Source organism: Carassius auratus, unplaced genomic scaffold, assembly GCF_003368295.1.
Source record: "Carassius auratus strain Wakin unplaced genomic scaffold, ASM336829v1 scaf_tig00216324, whole genome shotgun sequence".
Classification (NCBI taxonomy): domain Eukaryota; kingdom Metazoa; phylum Chordata; class Actinopteri; order Cypriniformes; family Cyprinidae; genus Carassius; species Carassius auratus.
In genome coordinates, this window is record NW_020528509.1 from 190,377 (window position 1) to 210,275 (window position 19,899).

The following is a 19,899-nucleotide window of genomic DNA, read 5'->3' on the forward strand; positions in this document are numbered from 1 at the left end:
AAAGTAGTAAAAATATAAGTATGCATATAATTGCATATATTGATGTAAATCTCAATTGCACCATCACTTGTAAAAGCAAATAAGCAAACATTTGGAACTTTATTACAGTAAAAATCTACACTTCAAAAAGAGATTTATTTGCAGATATATTTATATGTAGATTTTATTATTGGTAGATATGTAGGTTTTATTTACTACATAAGGGTTCTTTATTATGATCTGTTCTTTTCATTTACTGTGGCAAGTCAGTTTTGACCGCCAAAGTGCCCTTAAGGTCCACTTATTGAATGAAGTTATTTGGTTTGTTAGTTCAGGTTGCATATCAAAAAAAAAAAAAAAGTAAAAAAAAAAAAGTAACCACACAGATTAAGGAAGCCTAATTTTTATAAAATAAAAAGCATGTGTGATTTTATTCTGTACATCCAAGGATAATGAAAGTCTTATCAGTAGAGCCATTTTATTTATTTGTAATTTTTTTACTTAGTTTTATGCCCATTTGTATTTAAAATAATGTTTTCTCCCTGTTTTTGTAGCCACTGCACCGAAGTGCATGAAGAGTCCATGGGCAGGAGAGGAGGAGTCTAACCCCGCCCCCCCGAAGGTGGAGGAGGCGTGGCCTGCTCTTAACGACCGCTCTCTGGTTGTTATGGTGGAGCAGCTGTTCTCACACCTTCTGAAGATCCTCAACATCTGCGCCCATGTGCTGGATGATACTCCCCCAGGCCCTGCAGTCAAGGTAAAGAAAGGATTCAAAAGATCCACATCAGTAATATTCATTACAACGGTATTAAAAGTTTTGCTATTTCTGTTAATCTTTCCTTCCAGGCTACTTTACCCTCACTGGGCAACACTCCTTCTCTCAGTCCAATCAGACGGAAGGGTAAAGAGAAGGAGATGATGGAGCCGAGCACCACCCCCATGAGCCCAAAGAAAGGAGGAGAAGCCAACACAGGTACAGTCACACGTGCAGTGCCCCCTGTTGACCAAACATATGAATAATTCCACTGTTAGTAACCAAGGAAAATAAGTTTCATTGTGTCTTGTATCATTTATGAATTTAATATTTACAGGTATCTTGTACTGTTTTTCATACAGGCAGAGCAGCGGACAGCACTGCGACACCAGCGGTCAACAAATCCACCACTCTGGGCAGCTTTTATCACCTCCCTTCTTATCTGAAGCTTTATGATGCACTGAGAGCTACACATGCTAACTACAAAGTCAGTTTGCAGTCAAGCGTTTTGGTTTCTGTGTTGGTATATAGCAACTATTGTTCAAAAGTTTGGGGTCAGCATAATCTGTTTTTCCTTTTTGAAAGAAATGAAAACTCTTATTCAGCGAAGATGCATTAAATTGATCAAAAGTGACCATAAAGACATTCGTAATCTTATAGAAAATCTATTTCAAATAAATGAATCTTGAAAAAAATGCATCGCGTATTAAGCATCACAGCCTTTGTCAAAATTGGATGTCAGAAATGTTTCTTGAGCAGCAAATCTGCATATTAGAATTATTTTGAAGGATCATGTGACACTGAAGACTGGAGTAATGATGCTGAAAAAAATCCGCTTTGCAGTCACAGTCATTTTAATTTAAACTTTAAAAATATTTCACAATGTTACTGTTATTACTGGGTTTATTTTAATTGAATAAATGCAGCCTTGGTAAACACAAGAGACCTTCAAAAACATTAAAGATTTATACCCGGCCCTAATTTTTGTAACTTTTTTAGGGTGTATTTTTTATTAGTGCTAACTAGTTAAGGGAAACAAAACAGATATCCCAACAAATGTTTTATTTTTACTCAATTTAGGTGAACAAGGTGAACAAAATGCCCATTCTTACTGGATTCATCTTGCTAATAATTTATATTTTCTTTTCCAAGGTCACGTTAGACCTTCACAACACCAATGAGAAGTTTGGGAGTTTCCTGAGGTCGACGCTTGATGTCCTTTCACAGCTGCTTGAGATGGCTACCCTGCATGATATTGGCAAAGTATGATGTCAAAGCCTAATTTTATCCTGTTAGTGAGTGAAGAAAAATGAAATGAGTAACAAACCTTAACCGTGTTTTTATCCACGTAGTGTGTTGAAGAGATCCTGGGCTACCTCAAGTCGTGTTTCTCTCGGGAACCCACTATGGCCACTGTGTGTGTTCAGCAGGTTAGACACACTAAACTCTTCTGTTGGTCTTTTTGGATAAAAGTGTCTACCATGACATTACAAAGTCCTTGGCTTTGTCATGTGCTCTGTGCTTACAGCTGTTGAAGGCGTTGTTTGGCACCAATCTTGCATCTCAGTATGAGGGGGCTTCTTCTCACCCGTGTCGGACCCAGGCCAAGGCCCTCCGGCTCGGCTCGACCAGTGTCAGACCTGGCCTCTACCATTACTGCTTCATGGCCCCATACACTCACTTCACCCAGGCCCTCGCAGATGCCAGCCTCAGAAACATGGTGCAAGCTGAACAAGAACAGGACGCATCTGGGTGAGTCAGACAAGAATTGTGTATAATATAGATGTACCTTTAAATATACCAATCAAAATTAAGAGGACAATTCTGACTAAACGTTATCTCTGTGATGCTGTAGGTGGTTTGATGTCATGCAAAAAGTCTCAAACCAGTTGAGGTCAAGTATCACCAATGTCACTCGCCACCGAGGAGACAAGGTAGACTGCTACATAATTCATGCCTATGATTAATAAAACATAACAATGACAGCTTGACAACTTACTACAGTTAAAGTGTCTAATAGTAGACTACTTGTGTGTGTTGCAGAATGCCATTCATAATCACATCCGTTTGTTTGAGCCGCTGGTGATAAAGGCTCTGAAGCAGTACACCACCAGCACCTCAGTGGCCCTACAAAGACAAGTGCTGGACCTTCTCGCCCAACTTGTGCAGCTCCGGGTCAACTACTGTTTGCTTGATTCAGACCAGGTGAGTCTTTTAGAGCTGAGGATCAACCTCCGACTGAGTCAACATACTATTTAACTATGAAACTAAATTAAAGACAAATCTTGCTATTATTTTATTTCTACATTAGACATTCACTGCTGTAGTATTTTACTACCCTGTGCTTGTTTCAGGTATTCATCGGTTTCGTGCTGAAGCAGTTTGAGTTTATTGAAGTGGGGCAGTTCAGGTAAGACAATTTGATAGTCACAACAACATACACTACCATTAAAAAGTCATTTTGTGGGAGAATGTTTTTGTATTTTTTTTTTTTATATTTGATCCTACAGAAATCAAGCTAATATGCTGTTTTGGTTCTTAAGTAATTTATAAAAAACATATATGTATAATGATAATCTTACTAGTTTGCACTAAACTGATTGATTTTATTTTTCTGTGTAGGGACTCTGAAGAGATCGTGCCCAGTATTTTCTTTTTCCTGGTTCTGCTGTCCTATGAGCGCTACCACTCCAAACAGATCATCAGCATCCCAAAGATCATTCAGCTGTGTGATGGCATCATGGCCAGCGACAGGAAGGCAGTAACACACGGTGTGTAGAATCACAACACGAATACATATTCACGTCCAATGGCTGTGAAACTAAAAAAAAAAAAAAAAAAAAAAAAAACACCATACCAAATTTTCTCATTTACTTAAACTAAATAAACAAATTTTAAATTAAACAAATTTTTTTTTTTGGTATTTGCTTTAAAACACATAATATTACATATAGATTCATAATTAATCTAATAATTAAAAATAAAAATTAATTGTTCATTCTTATGCTTCTGTTTATTTCCCAGCAATCCCTGCTCTGCAGCCGATAGTACATGACCTCTTTGTGCTGCGTGGCTCCAATAAAGCAGATGCAGGGAAGGAGCTGGAGACACAGAAGGAAGTGGTGGTGTCCATGCTGCTGCGCCTCATACAACACCATCAGGTAACACTTAGTGCTGGTGTCTGTGTTCGTTTGGAAAAACGTTGTACTTTTATTGCATTTGTGGATTTACTTGTAAAATAATGGATGTCTGTGTGTATGTAGGTGCTGGAGATGTTTATTCTAGTCCTACAGCAGTGCCATAAAGAGAATGAAGATAAATGGAAGAGGCTTTCACGGCAGATTGCTGACATCATACTGCCAATGATCGGCAAACAGCAAGTGCGGCTCTGTCTAATCTGATCGACTTCCTGACTCCTCTTTTCAGAGTTTCATCTCAAATTCAGAATAAAAACGAATAAACGTGTTTTTAAATAAGTGTGCTTTACAGATTTGTGTCTGTGTGCTTGACAGATGCACCTGGACTCCCATGAGGCATTGGGCGTGTTAAACACACTGTTTGAGACCGTGGCTCCCTCCTCTCTGCGGCCTGTGGACATGCTACTGAAGAGCATGTTCATCACACCTTCTACACTAGTGAGAACCTTCAGTCACACATTGCATAGATTGCTTTCCACATGCAGTAGATATTATTATAAGGTGAATAGGATGAAGAGAGGCTGTCAGAAATCAAGTGAAGTTGTGAAATTTCGCTTATAACGGTTGCCAAATAGAGAAGTGTGATTTGTCACTCTATTGAACAGGTTTCCACTGCTCCATGAAGATCCCACCACACATTTTTGTGCTTATATTAATGCCAGTTTGGATCTCTTTAGCTATTAAATCAGCAGAGCTTTGGCAACTTTAATGCGGTGTCTGTAGCATGCTCTGTGACTTTACGTGGTTATCTAACAGTTGCTGCTATTCCTAAAATGCCGTTCCATTTTTCAATAATACCACTTACAGTTGATGTGGAGTATGTAGCAGAGTCTAGAAATCTAACTTAATGCTAAGAATCTTCACATTACTACGCTTGAGTTCACAGAGCTCTTCGGAACAATCCATGTTTATATGTGCAGATTGCAAGGCTAGGTGCTTGATTTTACTCCTGTGGCAATGGGTCTAACTGAATGCAAGATCACCTTAAACCTATTAGTTGGCTCATTGTTTTCCTGTTTTCTTCTGTAGGCATCAGTGGGTACGGTGCAGTTGTGGGTTTCTGGGATTCTTGCCATTCTGCGTGTGCTCATCTCACAATCCACAGAGGACATCATTCTGTCTCGTATTCAGGAGCTTTCTCTGTCACCGTACCTCCTCTGCTGTCCCACCATCCGTCGACTGCGGGACGATGACCCGTCCCCTCCTGAAGCTCTGCCCCCCGCCATGGAAGACGCCAATGGGGAGCCGCAACGTGTCCTTCCTGAGGAAACTTTTGCTAGGTAACTGCTGCTCATTGGAAATAAAGTCAGAATGCTGAATTCTCAAGTAATAAAATAAATGACAGTTGTGGCCAAAGTGATTAGAAAACTAGTATTTTCACCAGCTAAGTCAGTCATTTCTATCTTTTGCTGTAGTGTGTCAGTAGGAAATATCAGTTTACTTTCCAAACTGAGACAGACTCAATCCAGAAGAACTGTGGCAACGTCTCAAAGATGCTTCAAGAAACCTACCTGCAAAGCTACAGTACTGTTAAAGGTTTTAGGCACTTGTGTAAAAATGTTGTAAATGGATGATGCTGTCCAAAATCTCTCAGAAATAGATCTTCTTTATCAGTTAAATCAAATCAAGATTTGGTGTGACCATCCTTTCCCGTTTAAAGCAACTTTTTTTTGTACTTGCGCATAGTTTTTCACATAGCTTTGCAGGTAGGTCTCTTGGAGACGTTGCCACAGTTCTTAATAAATACAATTATTAATCTCTTTTTGTTTGTCAGGTTCTTATTGCAGTTAGTGGGGGTGTTGCTGGATGATGTCGCCACCAAGCAAGTGAAAGTTGAGATGAGTGAACAACAGCACACGTTCTACTGTCAGCAGCTGGGCACACTGCTCATGTGTTTGATCCACATCTTCAAATCAGGCAGGCAGAGCCCACATCTCACGTCTCAACTCGTATACAGTCACATGTCAGGGCATAAGAACCAAACACTGGCAGACTCAGTAAATTCCCATTTCCCTTTAACTTTCCAGGAATGTTCCGGCGGATCACGGCAGCGGGCAGCAGGCTGCTGAAGGCCGAGGGAGGTGAAGGGGGTAGTTTTTATACCTTGGAGGGTTTGAACAGCCTGGTGCTCCAGCTCATCACTACACACCCGTCTCTGGTCCTGCTCTGGTGTCAGGTCCTGCTCATCATCAACTACACCAACTACACCTGGTGGTCCGAGGTGCATCAGACCCCCAGGTCAGTTTACGTGCTAGCAGCCTAATTAGAAAGGCTGTTTAAAATTAAGCCTCGTCCAACTGCTCAAACCAGGCAATGCTAAATTTTTGGTAATTTTTAGAATAAATAGCTGTTTGTAAGGGCAAAAACTAAATGGCCTCCCACGGGTTTTGAGTTATTACAGTTATATGTTGGTTAAGTGAGGCTTGAAATTGCTCTTTGTAAGAGGTAAGAGCCTTTGGTACATCTGTTGTTGCTTTTTGAAATATGTTACTTTAAGCAACTTTATTTTTCTTTATCATTCCATCAGGAGGCACAGTCTGTCCAGCACTAAGCTGCTGAGCCCGCACTCATCTGGAGAGGAAGAGAGGCCTGAAGGGAAGCTGGCTATGTGTAACAGAGAGATCGTCCGACGAGGAGCACTTATTCTCTTCTGTGACTACGTGGTAAGACTTCTTAAGCAATGTGTGCGCTTTTTAAAGCACTTTAATGAGCCTGAGTTTTATTTTATCTACCCTAACTTCCATATCACTTAAGATTTTCTTTTTTAAGAAATTAATCATTTTACTTAGTTCACCCAAAAATAAAAAAAAGTTACCCTCAAATTGTTCCAAATCTGTGTTTTTTTTTTTGAACTTCACAACAAAAAAAAAAATCCTCGGTTTTTTTCTCTTCCTGTCTCAGTGTCAAAACTTGCACGACTCTGAGCATCTGACGTGGCTGACAGTGAATCATGTGAGCGATCTGATCAGTCTTTCCCATGAGCCTCCAGTGCAGGATCTCATCAGTGCTGTGCACCGAAATTCTGCAGCCAGCGGACTCTTCATACAGGCTATTCAGTCACGCTGTGACAACCTTTCCACCGTATGCTTATACATATACACTGCATCTTCTTTGAGTTCATGCTGTGATGATCGTTTCTGTTACTTATGTATTAAATGTGTAAATCTCCAGCCGGTAATGCTGAAGAAGACCCTGCAGTGTTTAGAAGGCATTCATCTAAGTCAGTCTGGGGCTCTGCTCATGCTTTATGTGGACAAGCTTCTCAACACGCCGTTCCGTGTGCTGGCTCGCATGGTGGACACACTCGCCTGCAGACGTGTGGAGATGCTGCTTGCTGAGACCCTGCAGGTAAAACTCAAACACACACACACACTCACAACCAGCTAAGGCTATGCTCACACTGCAGGCTGAAACGAAACCAATTCCGATTTTTTTGCCCCTATGCGACCTGTATCTGATCTTTTCATGACAGTCTGAACAACACAGATCCGATCTTTTCAAATGTGACCCAGGCCACTTGGGTATGTGGTCCTGAATCCGATACGTATCCGATCTTTTGAAATGCGACCTCCGTCTGAACGGCCAGGCCACATGTATCCGACCTGTATGTCATTGATACGCTACAAACGTCATAATTCTGCGTTGAAGTAGGCGGGAACGAGAAGATAAACAACAACCATGGCGGACGATGCTGCTGAGACCAGTCAATGGAAGGGAAGCAAGGTCACAGATTTAATTAATATTTGGGGAGACAGCTCTATTCAGGCCAAACTCGAGAGCTCTTAACGGAACCGGGCGGTTTACGAAAACATTTCCAGCAAAATGGCCGAGCGTGGTTACAGGCGATCCTGGCTCCAATGCCAGCGAAAAATAAAAAGCCTCAGAGCCAAATACAAACACCCATGTTTAACGTTAGCTACTTCCGCAAACAATGAGTGACGTTGTTTACCGTTGAGTACTGTTCTGCACATGCCGGTCACTTCTGGGTCATTTCACGTTCACACAGGAGATCACAAAAGGTCGCAATTAATTGGAAATGTGAACGGCCTTGCAAAAAAATCTAATTTTTAAAAAAAATCGGAATTGAGCATTAAGCCCTGCAGTGTGAACATAGCCTAATTTCACTGTGTGGCCCATTTTGATGTAATAGAGTATACTTAAATAAAATTAAAATGATTGCAAATAAAAAAACTATTAAAATGCTACCACTACAAACCATTCAAATATAGTTAAAATTAAATAGATTAATTCTTATGTCTCACTTCGTTTGTAACCATTCAAATATAGTTAACATTAAAGAGATTAATTCTTATGTCTCACTTCGTTTGTATCTCTTTATTACATCCTGTGGCTCAAGTGGTAGAGCATTGCATTAGCAGCGCAAGGTTGTGGGTTCAATTCCCAGGGAGCACATGTTAGGTAAAAAATGTTAGCCTACATGCACTGTAAGTCGCTTTGGATTTATTTATTTGATTTAAAATTAGCTTAGCTCTCAGCTTTTTGCTCAAAATGTTTCTTTTTTTTATGAAACCTATTAATATCTATTAATGATATATTTTTTGAAAGTAGAGGGTCTGATCTTTATTTTGATGCATTGCATGTTCAAATAATCTGACAAAATATTCTGGGGTCCATGGAATTTAGTCCAAATCAGACAAAAAGGCTGGTGGGGAAATTTCTGAAGTTTGACTTCTTAAAATGCTTTGTAGAAATCTCTCTTTTAAACCTCCCTTATATATCCAGGATTTCCAAGGCCCTGAGAATCATGGTTCTTAAATATAAATAAATGTTGTTGAGGAAAAACAAATTAAAATAAGAAATAAAATGACAGCTTTGTCTAACATGTTTTAGCTTATTTTATATCATTTTAAGCCCCTTTGAAAGTGTGCTGGTTGAGATCAACTGCACTAAATGAGAATCGAGGGTCATGTTTTCTCCTCCTCCTGTAGAATAGTATTGCTCAGCTGCCACTGGAGGAGCTGGACAGGATTCAGCAGTACCTGCAGACCAGTGGACTTGCCCAAAGGTAAGGCACATCATGAGTCTACTTGTTTGTTGCTGTGATAAGAAGATCTCCCAACCCTGATTTTTAAAATATCGTTTTTTTCCTTATGTCAGGCATCAGCGGTTCTTCTCCCTGCTGGACAGGTTCAGAGCCACTATTGCTGAAGACAGCACGAGCCCTGATGCCCCCATTACCTCACACCCACTGGACGGGGACCCACCCCCTCCCCCTGAAAATGTGGAACCCAATAAGGTATAACTTACAATGTGATTTCTATGTGAAAATAGCTGTAAACTTATTTGCAAAAGCATAACATTATTGCTATTGTGTGTGTATTACAGGAGTGGTATGTCGAGCTGGTGAAATTTCAGTGTTGTTTGAGAGGTGAAGGAGCTCTGTATGAAACTACAGAGCTGCTGACAAAACTTCCTCAGTCTGACCTTAACACGATCATGACCTGCAAGGTAAAGAACAAATACATGTAAATCTCAATTTATAACACAAACAGCCACTGAAGTTGTGCTATTGTATTTGCAGGACTTTAATTTGTGTCTGCTGGCATCATGTCTGAGTGTTGGGGTACAGAGGGTGTGTAAGGGTCATGGGACGGTTTTATTTGACACAGCTCAACAGGTGGCCTTCGAGCGATTGGCTGGTGTCATAGAGCTCCTCCCCTCCCCTCATCAGCCCCTCCTACTCTCCTCCAAAACGTGTGCGGACTATTGGCAGCAGCTTAATCAAGTCTACAGTGAGTCGCAGTCAGAATTTAGTAATGACAATTTTCATTTTGGGGTGAATTGTCTTTTTAAAGCTTTCACTAATGTTTTAGGAACCTAATCAAATTGAATATAGTAATATGAATTGATTAAAATATAATAATTTTACATTCACTTTGATTTATTATTAGCTTAGTTAAATGGCAACCAAATCAGCTTCTCTACATTAGGTGGCGCGGATCAACATACAAATGTGTACAAAACTGTAATCAAGGCAAAGGCTAATTTTGTTTAACATTGCTGTGGTCATTGCAAAATCCCCATCCTTTACTTTATTATTATTATTCCAACATGGTGAAAATTGTAATAATAAAAAAATGAGTATGTGAGTCTAAACTTTGGTAGGTGTAAGTACATGGGCATTATCCTTTGTGGCAAATTCTGCAAATGATAATAAAGTGGTAATGAACACCCTCTCTCATTGCATGTGTTTATGTGTGTGATTGCAGGTGAGCCTGGGTTTTATCAGACAGTGTTGAGTCTGTGTGGTGTGTTGAGTCAGTACCTGCTGTCTCTGTCCAAACTACCGTCCTTACTGCACATTCCCAAAGACAGAGAGACGCTCATTACCACCTTCAGCACCCTCGTCATAGAGGTAAGACTGATGCATCCTTTCCAAATAGGATGATTTTATATAGAATATTCTAGTGATTGGCTAATATGGATTGTTTAATGGCTAATGTCGACATCTTAGAAGGCAGAATGGTCGTACATGATGTCTCAATACTTGTGATTGTCATGCATGTCTCATCAGTAAAGCTGGTTTTGTGATTATTAGCAAATGTCCATCACCTGTTTTCAAATGGAGCGGCATTTAATACACCGAGCCAAAGTTCACTGACAAAGCTACGCAAAATCGTATCTTAAACCCCACCTTTACACGCCCCTCTAGAACAACGTCACACAACCCCATAATTTCACCTACAAAGAGAAAACGACTAAGAAATAAGTCACTGGAACTAGCGTGATCACAAAACGAACATGATAAAAGCGTACGTTTGTTTGCATGCTTTGTTAAATATTTAAATCCAAAAGCATCAATGTTTTTATAAGTGATACATTGGTCATAATTCATTTATCAGCTTTGAAAATTATTCACACAGAAATAAAGTGTTATGAACATAGCCTACTTATGATCCGCGGTGCTGTTCTCTCCAGATGCTGAGAAACTCCGCCTTTGTTCAGAACCAAACCTCTAGCCCCAGCTGGCCCGTTTTGACCCAATGTTTTCATTGGGCCAAAAAATTTGGGCCATTAGCCCCGGAGGAAGCACAGAAGAGGCACGATCAAGTGACAGTGGAAAGGCGACTGGCCCTGGCATGCACTAGCACGATCATTTTTGGCCCGACAGTGGAAACGTGGCTATTGAAAGTATCATCGATATACAAAGACAGTGCATTCCTGTTATTTATGAATGGGAGAAAGTGCCTGCCTTTTCAGAAAAGGGTTAATTAGTCAAGTCACCACATTACTGCAGCTGCTGTTAGAAGCTCCGGTTGCTATATATAAAAAAAATATCTTGGCTCTTCCAAACTTTATAATGGCAGTGTATTTTTAAGCCCAAAAAAGTGCATCCATTCATCATAAAGTCCACACGGCTCCAGGGGATTAATAAAGGCCTCCTGAAGTGAAGCAATGGGTTTGTAAGAAAAATATCCTTATTTACTTTATAAACTTTATCTCTAGCTTCCTCTAACTGTTGTACATGCGTTCACCAGAGAGTGAATTAGTTTAGGCATAGTATAAAATTAGAAGGCCTTTATTAACCACCCAGAGCCATGTGGAGTACTTTTTATGATGAATGGTCACTTGTTTGGCCTTCAAAATCTCAACCCCATTCACTGTCATTGCTTGGAAGGACCAGGACATTTTTTAATAGAACCCTGATTGCATTGCTCTGAAAGAAGAAATTAATATACACCTAGGATGGATTGAGGGTCAGTATTGATTGGCTAGTTTGAGTTTGAACTATCACTTTAAAGCTGCGGTAGAGAACTTTTGACGCTCTAGCTGTTAATAAACAGAACTGCTTGCGTCTTGCGGAAGAACATCATTGCCGGAACTACTTCTCTCTTTTTATGTCCATGAAGAATCACAAAGGTACTGGGTTACTCCGCCACGGTGCCCCCGAAGCAATCTAAAATAGTCCGAATATAAACACTTATTATAGGTGCACCCTAGTGATTCAGGACAAGCTAAAAACACGATTTGGAAAATGGATTCATGGTGTACTCGCTTATTATATACATTTTTCTACATTTTGAACACAAACAAAGTTACGGACCGCAGATCTGATTGGTTGTTTTTTACCAGGAGCAGATGACTTTCTGCAAATGGCAATAGGACCACTGGGAGGAGCCAGAGGAGCTTGATTTTTTTTCACAGATTATCTGTCTCATATTCTACTGTCAGGACATAATGACAGGTTTAACAAATATGTAAAAAATATATATTTACAAAAGTTACCTACTGCAGCTTTAAGGGTGCAGGGTACCCAAATTACATGATGTGATATAGTACATTTAATTTCTGTAATTAGATTCTTTGATTCTGTTTTCCGCATTGCAGAAATCATGGAGCTATATAAATAAAAGGCACTAAGCTCATATTTCTTTCAATCTCTGTAGGTGGTAGTTTGGCGTTTGCTGCAGGATCAGCTGCCTCTGAGTGTGGACATTCAGATGAGTCTGTCGTGTTTGAGTCTGGCTCTCCAGCAGCCGGCGGTGTGGACACACTTTGCCTCCCACACCTACCTTACACACACCTGCTCCATCATCCACTGTATACAGCTCCTCATCCACGCAGGTATGTGTTAGAAAATACAGCCTACTGAATCCTAATAAGTGCTATTGTATTGAAAATGTATATTCATTTTGTGATTATGATGTGTTATGTAGTTGCGGTTGGTCCTGGTGACCAGCTTCTTAGGCCGGAGCGGAAAACAGAGCAGTCAGAAGATGAGTTGGACTCTGCAGATAGTAAGCTGACACACACGTTACACACTGATCCATGATGAAGTGTTTATTTCATTGTTTGCTTTTTTTTTATTGTTTTAGAACAACTCGAATGGCGGTGTTGTGAGATCATGGCCGAGCTGGTTGAGGGTCTGCAGAGTGTGCTGGCTTTGGGTCACCACAGAAACAAGAACATCCCAGCATTCCTTACACCTACTCTACGGAATGTCATCATCAGCCTGGCCAGGCTGCCCATTGTGAACAGCTACACCCGAATCCCACCTCTGGTGAGAGAGTGTGTTCGAGTGCTTATGCATTCATTGTGTTTATGTGCTTTTCGAAGTGTATGAAAGTATTGATGTGTTTGATTTAACAGGTCTGGAAGCTGGGCTGGTCCCCCAGGCCGAGTGGAGAATTTGGCACAGCATTGCCTGAGATCCCTGTAGAGTTCCTGCAGGAGAAAGATGTCTTCAGAGAGTTCCTCTACCGCATTAATACTCTGGGTATGTGAGACTAGTTTCAGAGTCCTCTGTCTCTTTAAAAGTGGTTCTGAAATGCAATTTTGAGTTACATATATATGCACATTCGGGCTGTCAATAGATAAAAATGTTTTAACTGTGATTAATCGCACCCTTTTTGTGTGATTAATTGCGATTGCACACTTATCATGAAATTAAGCAAATACCATTTATCTTGCTTAATACGTTAACTTTGTCATTATTTACTATATCAAGCAAAGTAAACTGTAGGATTGAAGGGTGATTATCACAAAACTGTATTTTCTGCAAGCTTATTTCAAGGTAAATTTAGATATCTTTTAACCAAAAAGGACATTTGGGAGACTCCAAAAGGACACCAAAGAACCAAATCAATTAAGAAGTTTGTATAATTGACACATTTGTGCACACTGACTAAACACAGCAAAATACACAAGAAAAATCTAAACATTATACTGAATGTGTGTGGAAACTACTGAAATGTGTCTGTGCATGAATACAAAATATGATCTGTGCGTCAAGAGCTCTCACTCACGGTGTATCAGACACAGAGCTTACAACTCTTGTATGTCACCGCAGTCATCTTTACCTTGATTGCAATCCTTAACTATCAAAAGCTGGTTTGTTTTATCCAGCTGGGAAAACGTAGTTTGCGTATCATAGAGTGGTGGGATGTTTTGACGTTGCTTTCAGTCTGTATTTCACACTGCGCAATGCGTGAGTGAGCTTTCTCGCTCTTCAGAAACAATCACTGAGCTTGTGTTTTAAAGCGAAACACAATGGAATAATTCACTGAAAACGCAACGTATAAAATATATATATATATATATATATATATAATTTTAATAAATTTCACAATATACTGTACCTGGATTTTTTTTTTTTCAATCAAAATGTAGTCTTGGTGAACATCACTCTTTCAAAGATTAAAAAATACATAAACACATTGTACAAGAAACTCATCTGTCCTATATAAAATGCCTATTTAGTGTATTTTTGCGTATTTTGTTTTACACATGCATTCATTCACAAGTGAGAAACATATTTTTAGCACTATTTGGATTGTGAAATGTTTAAATTAATTAGTAGACAATGAATTTAGTCTCTTCTGTTTTAACAGATGTGCTTCATACAATCTGTCACTCTGTTGACATCAGGCAAAACTCGTGTAGTCATTTTTAGAATAAATTATTTAAGCAGTTTGGTTCATTAATGTGGTCTTGCAGGTTGGAGCAGTCGGACACAGTTTGAGGAGACATGGGCCACTCTGTTGGGAGTGCTGGTCACTCAGCCAATCACGATGGACCAAGAAGAAGAAACCCAGCAAGAGGTAAATCATCCGACTTCGGCCAAAACACTTGTTTTAGATACTGTGAGTGATAGATAAGACATGTCTGTTCATGTCACAGGAGGATATGGAGAGGACTCAGATCAATGTACTGGCGGTTCAGGCCATCACCTCTCTGGTGTTGAGTGCCATGACTCTGCCGACAGCAGGAAATCCAGCCGTCAGCTGCCCTGAACAGCAACCCCGGAACAAAATCCTTAAAGCTCTGGACACCAGGTTTGTATGCATTTATTTCATTAATGTGTTGGGCCTCTAGGTGTAGATGTGGATCATACATTTTACATGTGTTTTGTAGGTTTGGTCGTAAGCTGAGTGTCGTTAGAGGTATGGTTGAGCGTGAGATTCAAGCCATGGTGTCAAAGAGAGACAACATCGCCACACACTTCCCCTATCAGGCCTGGGACCCCGTGCCATCCTTATCATCCTCAACGGCAGGTCAGTGGTCAACCAAAAGATCCTCTTGCTTTATGTGTGCACAGTCTCTTGTCATATCCGTGACCTTTGAGTGTGTTTATCTGCAATATTCAGGCACCCTCATCAGCCATGAGAAACTTCTGTTGCAGATTAACACGGAGAGGGAGATTGGCAACATGGACTACAAACTGGGTCAAGTTAGTAAACTGACTACTCTACAAACCTTGATTTTCTTAACATACTTGATTCATGCTTTGTATTTAGAGTTTACACTCATTCACTTCACACACTCGCTGTTGCATAGTCGTTTTAGAGGTTGATGTATAATATTGCGTTATTTTTTTAAGCTTACCTGTTATCCAACAAACATAAGGAGTGTATACCAAATATTTTTTTCGGTTATTTAGTAGATTTTGTTTTCATTTTAAAGCCATAGTCTTTGCATTTCCGAATATGGTATTCGGCTTCAGGCACATCTTTAGTTACAGTATCAATACTGTACAATTTGTAGGTGTCAATTCACTCAGTTTGGTTGGGAAATAACATCACCCCTCTGAGGGAGGAAGAATGGGGTGAGGATGAGGAAGATGAAGCAGATGCTCCAGTGCCTGCTTCACCACCAGTATCGCCTATCAACTCCAGGTCAGACTTGCAAAGGTACTAGCAGAACAGCATCCTCCAGAGTTCACACCCTCATTGTCTTTCTTGTAATCCTGTTCAGAAAGCACCGTGCTGGGGTTGACATCCATTCCTGCTCTCAGTTCCTTCTGGAGCTCTACAGTCAGTGGATCCTCCCTGGCAGCCCCAGTAGTAGAAAGACTCCTGTTGTGCTCCTCAGTGAAGTGGTCAGATCGGTGAGTCCATTCATCAGCTTTAAAAAAAATGAATACAAATTTTTTTATTTTACCTAACGTGTGTTTCCTGGGAATGGAACCCACAACCTTTTGCGCTGCTAATATAATGCTCTACCACTAAGACATAGGAACACTCTTATGTTGTATAGTAGGGCTGGGTGATAGAGCTAAAAATTTACATCTCAATATTTTTCTAATTTTGATGATAATCAATAAATATTGATATTTTTCCATTTGTTCACCAAAACATTCAAAATGGTGTTTTTTTTGGGCCCCAGTGAAACAGCCATGATCTGGATAGAACAGCTATTGTTGCAAAATTAACACTTTTTAGGGGCTGTTTGCATCTTTTGTGTGCTCACGTTAGTTATTTCAAATATAGAGGCGCGGAAGGCACGCTCATAATGGAAGCGATGCAGTCGAGACGCGCATGCGGTGCAACGCACATATTTGTTCCAGGTGCATCTGCACCACATCGAGATAAAAACGTTTTAACTTTTCAGAATGCTGCAAGTCCACCGTGGTTCATGTGACAAGAACCAACCAATCAGCTTCATCCTTTCCTGTAACAAAAGCAGCCAAGAGGAAGGAACAACTGATCATAGGGATATTTTTAAATAAGTTTTGTAGCAGAGCTTCTGCAAGCAATTTGCAGTGCTGCAAATGCATTTTATCCTTTGCTGAAACTATCGCGTCTATGTCTAGTGGTGAAACTTGCATACTGTGTATTTAATGTTTTAAACATTGAATTTATGATTCAGTATTTTTATTTAAATTAAGCTGGAATTTACAGAAATTGTTTAAGTGAAATATTTTGCTAACATGTTGTCATGAACTAATCGGTAAGAATTTCTTGCGCTTCACAAAGCAAAAGTTCACAAAACAGTTCTTGCCTCATTTCAAATCAGACATAATTGAAGTGAGTCATATTTAAATTAAGCATCAAGTACATCATTTATTTTATGAAGACCGATTCAGGCCGATAACTCCTGATTTTTATTTTTTTTTGTTTTTTGTGATTCTTTATAAGAACTGGGTCACAGGAGTAATTTGTTCATGAATCAGACTAGATTAGTCATACTGTGTGTGTTTGTTTAGTGATCCGATAGAACATATTTCAACATTTGTTGCCCAGCACAGTAAATAAACATTTGAGAGTTTGAACGTGTTTATTAAGAGCGTACACATTCAAATGTTCTTCTGGACACTTACCTCTGCACTTCCTGTACAGTTAACACAAATCCTTTCTTTGTCTCTGTGTGTCTTCAAGCTGCTGGCAGTGTCTGATCTCTTCACCGAGAGGAATCAGTTTGATATGATGTTCTCCACTCTGACTGAGCTGCAGAAGGTCCATCCACCAGAAGATGAGATTCTCAACCAGTACCTCGTGCCAGCTATCTGCAAAGCAGCCGCAGTGCTTGGCATGGTGAGCATATATATGCACTCATGCAGTAGCTATATAAATAAATGCAGTTACAGCTATTTAACAGTTTGGACTAATGTATTCATGTTAGGATAAAGCCATCGCAGAGCCTGTGTGCCGTCTGTTGGAGAGCACCTTGCGCAGCACTCATCTGCCCAGTCGAATTGGCGCTCTTCACGGCGTTCTATACGTGCTGGAGTGCGACCTACTGGATGATACGGCACACCAGCTTATACCTACCGTCAGTGAATACCTGCTCTCTAACCTTAGAGCTACAGCACAGTGAGTAACACTACAACCTGTATGCATACACGCACTTTACGGTCTGACTTTGGTGGGATTGAATTATAACTCTTCCTTTTACCAGCCTTGAGCTTTAACCTCTACTCCACACCAGTCGTTAGTGTTACACTCACTCTTAATATTTGCTATTTTATTTAAGAGAATATGTGATGAGCGGTTAACTGCTTGCGTCCTAAATTGGATGAAAGACTTCATACTGTTAGCATCTCTCTTAAGAGGTTATGCCCCATGCAGTCAAAGCTAATGCCAAAGTCTCTGTGGCATGCTGGGAGACTCAATAATAGGTTCACACTGGCAATCACAACACACGCCAGCACGGTGCATGGTCATCAGCTCCTCATTAGCTGTAATGTATGGTGTCTTACTGAGATCTGAGACCAGGGCTAGAATTAGCATCAGATAGCCTCCCTGAAAATAGATTAGTGTGTTTATGCATAACACTGTTGGTGTGTGTCTCTCAGATGTGTGAATCTACACAACCAGCAGCATGTGCTAGTGATGTGTGCGGTGGCCTTCTACATGATGGAGAACTACCCCCTGGATGTAGGGTCCGATTTCAATGCCGGGATTATTCAGGTGGGTAGAGGCCACACTTTGGGGAAAAAAAGTGTTGAAATAGTAACTCTTTCCCTGCCAGCATTTAAAAAAGAAAAAGAGAGTTGCCTGGCAACAATTGCTTCATGCATTCTGTTTTTATCGACATTTGAATGAATAGGCCAAAAAAAAAAGAGAGAAACTTGCGTTTTTGTCATAGAAAGCTGGAAAGTCTGTCTGGAAAGTTAACTGCTCAATCTGATTCTGAACGTCAACTGTTTTTTTCCCCCCAAATCTATAAATATATTTATTGTTAGTAGTTAAAAAGAAGTTTGCAATTACATTGTTTAGAGAAAAAATAATTTAAGTCATGTGGTCCAAACAACAAATCCATGTGGCTGAACAAAGATATTATCTTATAATTGGACCTTTTTGCAACAGTGCAAGGTATATTCAGCTTGTAAAATGTCACGTGGCATGAAATTATATTTCTGAATTAAAATCTGATATTTGTAGGAAAATAATAATAATAATCCCCTTTAGATTTATAATGTGTATTATTATGTACAATTGATTGTGCAAATTAAATGTTGAAATTCTCTACTTATAATGATTCCTGAACTAAATAATGGGGATTGGCCAGTCAGAACCCAGTACTGTAACAAACTGCGCACAAGCTGAAGCAAGTTTACGTAATTTTTCGTGCGAAATGGTTCAAGCACAACTTTTGAAGTTCTTTAAAAAGAAGACAACAAAAGGTACGATTTTTCCTTGATTAGAATTTAAAGACATTCCCCTGACATGATGTCATTGTGCTGTATGTGTGTGACTGTGAGAGATGATAGGAGAGCTGACAACTATGTCAAAGACTTTGCAAAAAACAAACAAAAACACATCTTGAGAATGAGTCCGAAGCATGCACTGCACGATGAAGCCCATAAGAACGCAGTAGATATATTAGCTAATAATTATATACAACATTCTAGAGTAATGCAGTGTTTCTTGAATGAATCTGTTTTAGAATGAATCATGTGAGCCAGTGGTTCATTCACTTGTTTAGATTCTAATTGAATTAGCCATTTTAAAACTATCATTTGATTTGAATGATTCAATAAATATTTTATTAAAACTGGGATTTGCTGCCACCTACTGGAAGTTTTATTGTCATCTTTATTTATCCATAACTGTCCTAATCCAGCCAGCACAGGAGGAACACATTCAGCAGAATCTTGTTTAATTAGCAGTATTGACTCAAATTCCAGGTCCCAGAAGGAAAAAAAAGCTTAAAAATAATAGTTTTTTTAATAAGGCTATTTTTTTTATTAAATAAAAACATTTTTAGACACATTTTGTAGTCATTGTGTATAATCGTCCTGTGACTCTCTACTCTTGTACCTTTTCTACATTTCCAGATATGCTGTATGATGCTGTCTGCTAGTGAGGAGGCCACACCATCCATCATCTACCACTGCGTTCTGCGAGGTCTGGAGCGCTTGCTTTTGTCTGAGCAGCTGTCACGCATGGACGCAGAGACGCTAGTGAAGCTGAGCGTTGAACGTGTGAACATGCCCAGCCCACACCGTGCCATGGCTGCCCTGGGTCTCATGCTCACCTGCATGTACACAGGTGTGGCTGGAGAGGAAGGCAGGACACATTTCAACTTCATCTTTAATACTTACCCACCTTACTAACACCCAACAGTCATAAGAACAGACTCACCTTAGATGCTCACCCTACTAACAGAGCACATAGTAACCCAGTCCTCAGTATGAATTCAGCAAAAAAGTGTCTAATGTGACAGGTTGTTTAATTTTGTTTCTGTGAAAATACTAGATAAGAAGATTTATATCCAAATTAACAT

The 19,899-nt window shown here is 39.8% G+C and overlaps 1 protein-coding gene across 7 annotated transcripts in view; it reads left to right on the forward strand.

Annotated features, from left to right (window-relative positions):
- Positions 1–19,899, forward strand: part of LOC113097521 (huntingtin-like) — a 39,729-nt gene that overhangs the window by 15,285 nt on the left and 4,545 nt on the right. For 5 of the 7 annotated variants that reach the window (XM_026262749.1, XM_026262750.1, XM_026262754.1 and 2 more), the window contains 38 exons: positions 534–736; positions 826–952; positions 1,096–1,220; positions 1,886–1,996; positions 2,086–2,163; positions 2,262–2,485; positions 2,589–2,667; positions 2,777–2,938; positions 3,088–3,143; positions 3,356–3,504; positions 3,758–3,894; positions 3,997–4,113; positions 4,246–4,368; positions 4,960–5,210; positions 5,705–5,847; positions 5,958–6,168; positions 6,458–6,593; positions 6,832–7,011; positions 7,102–7,278; positions 8,880–8,956; positions 9,049–9,187; positions 9,277–9,399; positions 9,473–9,683; positions 10,161–10,306; positions 12,339–12,516; positions 12,609–12,689; positions 12,768–12,952; positions 13,042–13,168; positions 14,389–14,492; positions 14,572–14,726; positions 14,806–14,945; positions 15,039–15,121; positions 15,436–15,566; positions 15,646–15,778; positions 17,049–17,204; positions 17,293–17,483; positions 17,966–18,080; positions 19,451–19,682. In XM_026262749.1, coding sequence (XP_026118534.1) covers positions 534–736; positions 826–952; positions 1,096–1,220; positions 1,886–1,996; positions 2,086–2,163; positions 2,262–2,485; positions 2,589–2,667; positions 2,777–2,938; positions 3,088–3,143; positions 3,356–3,504; positions 3,758–3,894; positions 3,997–4,113; positions 4,246–4,368; positions 4,960–5,210; positions 5,705–5,847; positions 5,958–6,168; positions 6,458–6,593; positions 6,832–7,011; positions 7,102–7,278; positions 8,880–8,956; positions 9,049–9,187; positions 9,277–9,399; positions 9,473–9,683; positions 10,161–10,306; positions 12,339–12,516; positions 12,609–12,689; positions 12,768–12,952; positions 13,042–13,168; positions 14,389–14,492; positions 14,572–14,726; positions 14,806–14,945; positions 15,039–15,121; positions 15,436–15,566; positions 15,646–15,778; positions 17,049–17,204; positions 17,293–17,483; positions 17,966–18,080; positions 19,451–19,682 — 5,496 coding nt within the window. The remainder of the gene's footprint in view (positions 1–533; positions 737–825; positions 953–1,095; positions 1,221–1,885; positions 1,997–2,085; positions 2,164–2,261; positions 2,486–2,588; positions 2,668–2,776; positions 2,939–3,087; positions 3,144–3,355; positions 3,505–3,757; positions 3,895–3,996; positions 4,114–4,245; positions 4,369–4,959; positions 5,211–5,704; positions 5,848–5,957; positions 6,169–6,457; positions 6,594–6,831; positions 7,012–7,101; positions 7,279–8,879; positions 8,957–9,048; positions 9,188–9,276; positions 9,400–9,472; positions 9,684–10,160; positions 10,307–12,338; positions 12,517–12,608; positions 12,690–12,767; positions 12,953–13,041; positions 13,169–14,388; positions 14,493–14,571; positions 14,727–14,805; positions 14,946–15,038; positions 15,122–15,435; positions 15,567–15,645; positions 15,779–17,048; positions 17,205–17,292; positions 17,484–17,965; positions 18,081–19,450; positions 19,683–19,899) is intronic. The other 2 variants (XM_026262751.1, XM_026262756.1) reach the window with 1 other exon arrangement.